The sequence below is a fragment of the Bubalus kerabau genome, chromosome 5 (assembly GCF_029407905.1).
Source record: "Bubalus kerabau isolate K-KA32 ecotype Philippines breed swamp buffalo chromosome 5, PCC_UOA_SB_1v2, whole genome shotgun sequence".
In the NCBI taxonomy this organism is placed as follows: Eukaryota; Metazoa; Chordata; class Mammalia; order Artiodactyla; family Bovidae; genus Bubalus; species Bubalus kerabau.
The window spans coordinates 23,550,831-23,560,519 of record NC_073628.1 but is presented as its reverse complement, the minus strand read 5'-3'; the positions used below and the strand labels follow the sequence as shown (position 1 = coordinate 23,560,519).

Genomic DNA, 9,689 nt, shown 5'->3' with positions numbered 1-9,689 from the left:
CGACGCGGGACTCCTGGAGCCGGGCGCAGGCCGCGGGGCGGGGACTCCAACTCGCGCGCTAGGCGACTCTAGTCTCTGGCCCGGCTAGTGGCCGTCGGGGCGGGGGTGGGAGGGCGGAGAGAGGCGGATTAATCCCTTAATTACGCGGTGATCGGCGTGGCACCTGCTTTCTGCTGCTCGGCTCCCAGGGGACCCCGGCTCTGGGGGGTGGAGAGAGAAGGAAGGAGGAAGGGCGCGCGGAGGCACGCACGGTACCCAGGCGCGCCGACAGGAGAGCGGCACCGTGGCTGGGGCAGCGTGTAGAGGCTGTGGAGGGGCTTACGGCTCCCGGCCCGCGGGTCGTAGACCCAGGGGCTGGGCCCCGAGCCCCCAGCCCCGGTCCCCATCTGGTCGCGCCATGCTGCGCTACCTGCTCAAAACGCTGCTACAGATGAACTTGTTCGCGGACTCCTTGGGCGGGGACATCTCCAACTCCAGCGACCTGCTCTTCGGCTTCAACTCCTCGGTGGCGGCGCTCAACCAAAGTCTGCTGCCACCCGGAGATCCTTCTCTCAACGGTAAGACCCTGCCCCACCGGGACTTCAGATCCAGGGATGGGGGTAAGGTGGGAGGGAGGCGCGGACGGGGTAGTCCAAAGCGCTCCTGCCTTAAGGTCCGGGACCTAGCGGCGCCCTCCAGCGCTTCCCAGCGTCTCCTGGGTGGTGGGGACCAATGGGTAGTTTGGGACTTAACGCATCTTAGTGAGGACATCGTCGGGAGGTCGAGGGTTTGGGAGGAGATGGCTACTGAGTCCACCACTTCTCACTTCCCCAACCGACGCCCACGGCCACCCCAGGTGAGAAGAACCGGAGTATGAGAGGACCGGACCCACTGCGCCGAGGGTAGAGGAGGGGGCGCAGTCACCTGAGGGTCTGGGCCAAGCCGGGCCACTCGGTGACCCACCCAGGGCGCAGGTTTCCCTTCGGGAGTCTAAGTTTTCCAAGAACTCACTTAGGACGAGGGTGATGACGCCAAAATGTTTAATGTGTTTGCTACAGAAGACGACAGCGGCGGCGACCGTTTCAGGGAAACTTACAAGTTTGCCCCTCAGAGGTAGAACTCACTGCAGGCCCACCCCGGCAGAGCTGCGGCAGGCGGGCAGCGCCGGCGGGGAGGTCATTACCTCTAATTACGGTGATTAATAAATGACTGAGACAGCGCGCTATCCCGGAGCGCGGCGGGGCGGCGGCGAGAAGGGACCGCCGGGGGCTTGGGGAGAGCCCGATGGCGCCCCTGCCGGCCACATCGGAAACTCGCGCTTCCCTGAACACCTTTGCGGTTGATCCCTCTTAGGAGGTCACAGCCTCCATCCCTCTGCCTCTACCCACCCGAATCTATCAGCACTGTGCTGGGGACTGCAAAGTGGCCAGAAAGAAGACCCGGCCAATGAGTGTGTTTGTGAGCGGGGTGCTCCAGGTGCTGGGGGAGGAGCCCCAGAGCCCCATTAGCATGGCCATTAGCTATTCATTAGCTGCTGCGAAGCATCTCCTGAGACCGGGAATGACAGGGAAGAAATTCCAGGGAAAGGGCGCCCACAGCTGTGTCTACAGGAATTAAGGGGAAAGAGCCGATGAGAAGGGCGTGGTATGTATGGAGGGAGCAGGGAGGAAGAAATTGGGGAATGATCTGGAATTCCCCAGTCTCTTGACCCTCCTAGGTTCCTAGGGGGGTTAAGCACAGAACCCTCCCCACAGACACTTTGGAAACCTCTCTGCTCCCCCAGTGCTCTTACAGAGTGTTGTCGCCACACATTGCCTCCTTTAAACTCGAAAATGTAAGGAGGTTGATTTTGCGACTGAGGAAACAAACTCAGAGAGGATGAATAATATCCCAATAGTCACAAAAGCAGTGTGAAGTTTGACAATAACCAATTCCCTGAGGTTATGTGAAGGGTGGAAAGGGAATATTGGAGCCTGGAAAAATGTGATTCAGGTAGAGACTGTAGAGATCAAGATAAGGTAAGGTGGGCCAGGGAGAAAGAGCCCTTAACTAATGGTAGATTAGCCATATTCTTGGTGCCTTCTCCCAAGTTCTTTACATACACCATGGTCTTATGACAGCCCATCACAACTCCCACATACAGGTAAAGAAACTTCGACCCAGAGAAGTTCATAATTTGCCCTAGTTCTTACAGCGAGATTCCAACCCTGGTCAGTTCCATAACATTTCTTGACCATTAACCACTAAAGGGTTGCCCATCGAGGGTCTGGTCTGCCTGAATGGGGACTGGAATGGAACAGAGGAGAAGAGACGAGTGAGAAACAGAGATTTCCATCTAGGATGGAGGAAATCGAGAAAAACTTCTTCCTTCCCTAAGTGGGAGGGAAACTGATCTTCTTGTCCCAAACTGGTTATACACTCTCCCCAGGATAGCGCCAGGCTGGGGCAAACCATGCAGCTTTGTCTCAAGAACTTCTGAGAGCTGGGGCTGAAAATGAAACTCAGTACCGCTCAGTGGCTGGAAGCAAGAGGTTCCCGTGGGTGTTGGAACAGGGCCAGGGTGGGGATGGGCGGGCAGGCAGAGAACCGAAGTGTGGAGTGGTCCTTGGTTATTTAAGGACACCAGGTTAGGCGAGGCGGCAGCGACGCCTACTGGTCACTACGGGGTACAAATCCATTTTTGACGGAGCTGGGGGTGGGGTGTCTGAGCTCAACCGGCTCCTGGATCCTGGGTCCCAAACTGAAGATGAAAAGTGAGCCGAAGTCTGTAGACCAAGTGAGGGGCAGGAGCAGACATGCGGGTGAACGAATCTGAGTGACCAAGAAAAGTTAGACGAATTCCTCTCTCAGTGATTCTTAGCCTCTCTTGGCTACATCAACCTGTAGAATAATCTGTTGAAAACTATGCCTTCTTAGAAAAGAACGTTACTCACTCTTCCATCATCATTTGTGTTCAATTCTTATGACTTAAAAAGACCAGGAAACGTGGTTATCAGGGGTGTCAGTGAGAAGGGCACTCTGCCCAGTTACAGAATCCAGGTTAAGGGCCGCTTCCAGTCCCAGGCCACAGCCCATCATTCGCTTCTTCCCTTTCCTAAGGGGATCCCCGGGCTGGGCCACAGTCTCTCCATTTCAGTGGACAACCAAGTGTCCCCTTTTCACAGATCAGGGATGAGCCGCGAACCAGCGCGGCTGGGGGACTGAAAATCAGTCGGCTAGAGTCGTGGTCTACTTGCCAAGCCGTGGTCCAGTCACTCTGCACTTGAACTTGGCAGGAGAGGAGGCAGGAGTCTTCAGGCTTCCTAGGCGCTTGCGCCTCTACTGATCGTCTGTTCTCAGGCACCTCCTTTCCAGCCTAAGAACATGCGGGGCAGATGCCTAGGAGGAGAAACTCGACCTTACCCAGAGGGAGGATGGGCGGGTCGGCTTCTTTTTCTCTCTGGAGGCTCGCGCTCTCCCCTGATCTCCGGGTCTGAATGCTCTGCTCCATCCACCCCACCTCAGGGTCAAGGATCGGGCCGGAGGACGCGATGCCGCGCATCGTGGAACAGCCGCCAGACCTGCTGGTCTCCCGAGGCGAGCCGGCCACGCTGCCCTGCCGCGCAGAGGGCAGGCCCCGGCCCAACATCGAGTGGTACAAGAATGGGGCGCGCGTGGCCACGGCGCGCGAAGACCCGCGCGCCCACCGCCTGCTGCTGCCCAGCGGCGCCCTCTTCTTCCCGCGCATCGTGCACGGGCGCCGCGCGCGGCCAGACGAGGGTGTCTACACTTGCGTGGCGCGTAACTACCTGGGGGCAGCGGCTAGTAGAAACGCCTCTTTAGAAGTGGCAGGTAGGAGTCTGCTGGTCGCTGCCAGAGCTTCGGGGAGGTGGGAGGGCAGCGGGTAATCCCATCCGAAGCCACTCCCAATCTCACCCCATCAGCAGCCTCCCTTAAACCTTCTCCTTGGCCAGAGGAGGAAGCGGGCCTGGTCTTATCGCAGCCGGAGAAGAGTTCCGGCCTGCGGTGGTGATCCAGCTCTTCCCCCAAACAATTTCCTGAGTCCTCACCCAGTTATGTCACCCCACACCTATTTATTCCTCTGGTCATTCATTCTGGCTTTCTTTCTTTCTCCCTCTCTCCAGTCCTCCGCGATGATTTCCGGCAGTCTCCTGGGAACGCGGTGGTGGCAGTGGGGGAGCCAGCCGTAATGGAATGCGTGCCCCCCCGCGGCCACCCAGAGCCTTCGGTGTCCTGGAAGAAGGATGGTGTTAGACTCAAGGAGGAGGAGGGGAGGATCACGGTGAGGGGTGCGACCAGGGTAGGGGATCTCACTGGGAGCCAGGTCCTGACCAGGAACATCCTGAAGGTCAGGCCCCTAGGCTAGAGATCTGGGACAAGGGTCAAAGGAGGAAGGTCTGAATCTAAAGGTTTTGGAAGGGTGGGGGTGGGGGGGATGTCCTGGAAGCAATAAGAGATTTTAAATTGGGACATTAGCTGACCAGAGGCTGAGAGTCAGCTACTGAATGGGGGATAAATCAGCATGGGTAGGATGGAATTAGTGTAAGAAGGTGGGGGTATGATGCCCCATGGACTGGTGGGAAGTGGTCTGGGCTACGGGAGCAAAGATACACCTGAGCCCTACCTTGGGCAAATCACTTAAGGATTCCTTAGAGGGCTTCCCTGGTGGCTCAGATGGTAAAGAATCTGCCTGCAGTGCAGGAGACCCCAGTTCGATCCCTAAGTCAGGAGGATCCCGTGGAGATCCTCCAGTGGGTTGCATGGCAACACACTCCAGTATTCTTGCCTGGAGAATCCTATGGACAGAGGAGCCTGGCGGGCTCCATGGGGTCACAAAGAATTGGACACGACTGAGCGACTACTACTACTATAAGTGGGTCAACTTCACTGGCTGTCTTCATTAGCTTGCTGCGAGGATCAAATAAACAAGTGTGCTTTTATGGCTATAAAGGACTGAAGTCTCCATGATTACTCTGCAGATCCGTGGAGGGAAGCTGATGATGTCACATACTTTCAAAAGCGATGCAGGGATGTATGTGTGCGTGGCCTCCAACATGGCAGGAGAACGGGAGAGTGGGGCAGCCAAACTTGTGGTCCTGGGTAGGTTTGTGCAGTCTGGGAGTTATGGGAGTGGGCAGCCCAGGGAGTGAGTAGCTGTGCAGACCCACTGATTCTTCACTCCCCCACCCCTCCACAGAGCGTCCCTCCTTCCTGCGTAGACCAGTCAATCAGGTGGTCCTGGCTGGTGCCCCCGTGGACTTTCCGTGTGAGGTGCAGGGGGATCCCCCTCCTCGTCTACGCTGGCGCAAGGAGGATGGGGAACTGCCCGCAGGCAGGTGAGAAGCCCCCTCCTACTGCCTGTAAGGAGACCCAATCAGCTTGAGAACATACCCAGCCCTAGAAAACTGGAAAAAGAAAAATAAGGTAGATGCCTCTCACTGGACCATGCAGTCTGTTCCCAGAGCCTGTGGCCCTGCCCCAACCAGTCCCCACCTCCATTCATGAGTCCATGAGTACCAGCTTCTACCTTGTCTACCTTGGCCTTATGTACCCCGATTCTGGTGTCCGTCCTGGGGGATGCTAGATGGGATCCGTAGTTGTGGCCAACCCAGCCTGGGGGTGGGGAGGGGAGCAGGTACGAGATCCAGAGCGACAACAGCCTTCAGATTGGGCGTGTGAGTGCTGAAGATGAGGGGACATACACCTGTGTGGCGGAGAACAGCGTGGGCCGCGCTGAAGCGTCTGGCTCCCTCATTGTTCACGGTGAGGGCCCCCCTGGGCTGCCCTTGGCGGGCATGGGACGAGGGCAGATGGAGGATGGGTGGAGGTGGAGAAGGCGGAGAAAGGACAGAGCAGGAGATATGAATGGGTCCCCTGAGACTCCAGTATTCTTGCCTGGAGAATCCCCGTGGACTGAAGAGCCTGGCAGGCTACAGTCCATGGGGTCACAAATATTTGGGCATGACTGAGCGACTAAGCACACACACCCTGAGACTTCTAGGAGGAGAGGAAGGAGGAGAAAGCTAAACAGGCTTGAGCAGGAGACAGATATCTGCTCCTCCCTAAGCCAAGCTCAGGCTTCTTTCTCCTGTTCCTCCCTTAGTGCCCCTGACTCCCTGTTCCTTTATCTCCCTCCCCTTCCCAGTCCCACCCCAGCTGGTGACCCAACCCCAGGACCAGATGGCAGCTCCTGGAGACAGCGTGGCTTTCCAGTGCGAGACCAAAGGCAACCCCCCGCCTGCCATCTTCTGGCAGAAGGAGGGAAGTCAAGTAGGTGGCCAGCTCCCAGGGCCTGTCTACAGCTCCTCCTCTGGGTCTCAGCCTCCCTCCTCTCACATTCTGCAAACTTCTCTCTGGGCTTCAGTCTTACCCTCCTCCCAGAAACCCATGCAGGTTATTTGGGAGGATTAAATAAGATAATGAATATAAAAGGCCTGGAACAAAGGAGAATATAGTTAGGTGGCAGGGAACAGTCCTATATGGGAATTCCTTGGAGAATCTTTCTGTTTTGGACAAGGCTATCCAGAGGATGTGGGCTTTCTAGGTGGCACTTGTGGTAAAGAACCCACCAGCCAATGCAGGAGATATAAGAGACTAGGGTTCAATACCTGGGTCGGGAAGATTCCCCTGGAGAAGGGAATAGCTACCCACTCCAGTATACTTGCCTGGAGAATCTCTATGGACAGAGGAGCCTGGCAGGCTACAGTCCATGGGTCGCAAAGAGTCGGACACGACTGAGTGACTTAGCACACACGCACGTGCTGAGGATGTAGCAGATCCAATTAGATCCTTCCTCCTCTCCGCGCCTGGGCCTGGACTTTAACATCCTGCTCTGGAAAGCGAGTTCCATACCAAAGCTGCTCAGGGTAGAAAGTGACAGGCTCATCTACTTACAAAAGACTTCCACCAGGGGGAGCTCACAGCCACCCCTCTTTAACCTTCACAGGCCAATCTCAGAGTTCTGAGATGAGCCTGTGACGGTTATACCCTGAGCAGCTTTGGTATGGAACTCAGCATAAAACAAAATTGAACCGGGGTCACCCGCATTTCAGGCTGATTATTTACCAGCTGAGCTACCAGGGAAGCCCATAAAACAAAATTTAAGTCTGATTAAACCCACCCCACTAGGAAACCAGGCCACCACCACCTCACTGCATATCCACACCCCCGATTTTTCAATATCTTTTCTAGCACTGTGAACTGCTACATTTTAATTATATTTTTAAGTGAATAAAAATGCTGATAATAGGAACTTCCCTGGTGGTCCAGTGGCTAAGACTCCGCACTCCTAATGCTGGGGGTGGGGGTGGGGTGGGGGGGGTCTGGGTTTGATGTCCGGTCAGGTAACTAGATCTCATGCCTCCACTGGGTTCGCATGCCCCAAGTAAAGATCCCACATGCTGCAACAAAGACCCAGTGCAACTAAGACCCTGCGCAGCCACATACATAAATGTTTTTTAAATGCTGATGGTAGTAGAGGGTGGGAGTAGGTATCAGAGAGGGACTCAACGTGGTGTCATTTTCCCTGAAACCCAAACCTGCTTTCCTACCTTCTGTGTATCTAATGTAAAATGTTAGAACCAGAAAGTAACGGAACATACTTAATATTTCTCGCTCAATCTATTGAAAGAGTTTCATGCAATTACTTGATTTAATCCTTATGCTGCTACTGCTGCTGCTAAGTCGCGTCAGTCGTGTCCGACTCTGTGCGACCCCAGAGACGGCAGCCCACCAGGCTCCCCCGTCCCTGGGATTCTTCAGGCAAGAACACTGGAGTGGGTTGCCATTTCCTTCTCCAATGCATGAAAGTGAAAAGTGAAAGTGAAGTCGCTCGGTCGTGTCCGACTCTTTGTGACCACATGGACCGCAGCCCACCAGGCTCCTCCGTCCATGGGATTTTCCAGGCAAGAGTACTGGAGTGGGGTGCCATTGCCTTCTCCGTTAATCCTTATAACTACCCTCTAAGAGTCAAATTTGGGGAAATTGGGTGTCAGGAAGGTTAATTAGCTTGCTCAGATTTCCCCAACTAGTAGAGCTGGGATGTGTACCCCCAAATCATCTAATAAAACTCCATTACTGTTGTGAATAGGCTTAACTAGTTTCCCTCAAGTCACAAAACTGGCTAGGGACAGCGTTATGAACTAGAACCTTAGGAATTCTCTGGATCCTGGGGTTGCTGAGAATGCGGAGTTCTCCCTGGCAGCTGCTACCGGGCTCTGTTGCTTGCTCTGTCCCCAGGCTCTGCTATTCCCCAGTCAGTCGCTTCAGCCCACGGGGCGCTTCTCAGTCTCTCCCAGAGGCCAGCTCAACATCACTGAAGTGCAGAGCAGGGATGCAGGCTACTATGTGTGCCAGGCTGTCAGTGTGGCTGGCAGCATCCTGGCCAAGGCTCTGCTGGAGGTAAAAGGAGGTACGTGCCCATGGAGTTAGGGCTGGAAGGAGGTAATAGCTGAAAGAGGTCTGTTTTTCTTGAGTTCTATATAATATGTCTGCACGGGGAGAGGCATGTTCCTGGCACATGTCTGTGAAGTTTGGGAACCAGGTACAGAAGCCACTAATGGATGGCTGATCCCAGGCAGAGAGAATACATGGTTATAGAAGCCCCTCCGATATCCAGGGAAGGGGAAGTGAAGGGGTAGAGACGAGGAGAAGGGGCTGGTTGCCTGAATCCAGGACCCTCCCCTGAGATGCCCAAGTTCTTCCTCTCTTAGCTTCCCTGGAAGGACTGCCTCCCATCATCCTCCAGGGGCCAGCCAACCAGACGCTGGCACTGGGCTCCTCGGTGTGGCTGCCATGCAGAGTGAGCGGGAATCCCCAGCCTAGTGTCCAGTGGAAGAAGGATGGGCAGTGGCTGCAAGGGGATGACGTCCAACTCAGTGTAATGGCCAATGGTACCCTGTACATCGCCAGCGTGCAGGTTAGGCTCACTCCTGGAGCCCAAGTAACTGAGAATGGCCGCGTGGTCCATGTGCCCCACTCTAGTGCCTGCTGCGACCTGAACTCCATCTCTGCCCCTCTGCTCTCAGACCACCTAGAGCAGGGGTCCCCGATCCCCAGGCCATGGACCGGTACTGGTCCAGGCCTCTTAGGAACCGGGCCCCACAGCAGGAGGTGAGCAGCAGTTGAGCGAGCAAAGCTTCACCTGTATTTACAGCCAATCCTTATTGCTCACATAACCGCCTGCTCTCTGCCTCCTATCAGATCAGCGGTGGCTGGCATTAGATTCTCACAGGAGGGTGAACCCTACTGTGAATTGCACATGGGAGGGATCTAGGTGGCGTGCTCTTTATGAGACTCATCCCCAAACTACCCCCCTATTCATGGAAAAATTGTCCTCCATTTTGGCATGGTCCCTGGTGCCACAAGGGCTGGGGAACGCTGACGCAGAGTGGACAGCATCCTCCCCATCCTCCTATATGCCCACCTCCACCCTTCACCCTGCCCTGCTCACTCCCAGTGTGCCAGTTCCTCCACCCTCTCCTGCAGGAGGGGCACATGGGATTCTACAGCTGTGTGGCCAGGAGCTCCACAGGGGAGGCCGCCTGGAGTGGCTGGCTTAGGAGGCGAGGTGAGTTTTTCCTTTGTTCTCTCATTTTTTTGCCAGCACTCTTCTCCAAATTGGCCTCAAAGGTGGTTAGTACCTCCACCCCAATCCCCAGAACTGATTTTATCTTCCAAAGGCCATGCTGTGGCTGCTGGGGGGAGGAGGA

General features: G+C 55.5%; 1 protein-coding gene across 1 annotated transcript in view; it reads left to right on the top strand.

Annotated features, from left to right (window-relative positions):
• Positions 1–397: 397 nt before the first annotated feature.
• The window catches only part of ROBO3 (roundabout guidance receptor 3), a 20,459-nt gene continuing 11,167 nt past the window's right edge, over positions 398–9,689 (top strand). Inside the window, exons 1-10 of the mRNA XM_055583722.1 lie at positions 398–557; positions 3,484–3,810; positions 4,104–4,261; positions 4,959–5,079; positions 5,177–5,315; positions 5,615–5,742; positions 6,125–6,249; positions 8,218–8,389; positions 8,691–8,896; positions 9,466–9,547. Coding sequence (XP_055439697.1) covers positions 398–557; positions 3,484–3,810; positions 4,104–4,261; positions 4,959–5,079; positions 5,177–5,315; positions 5,615–5,742; positions 6,125–6,249; positions 8,218–8,389; positions 8,691–8,896; positions 9,466–9,547 — 1,618 coding nt within the window. The remainder of the gene's footprint in view (positions 558–3,483; positions 3,811–4,103; positions 4,262–4,958; positions 5,080–5,176; positions 5,316–5,614; positions 5,743–6,124; positions 6,250–8,217; positions 8,390–8,690; positions 8,897–9,465; positions 9,548–9,689) is intronic.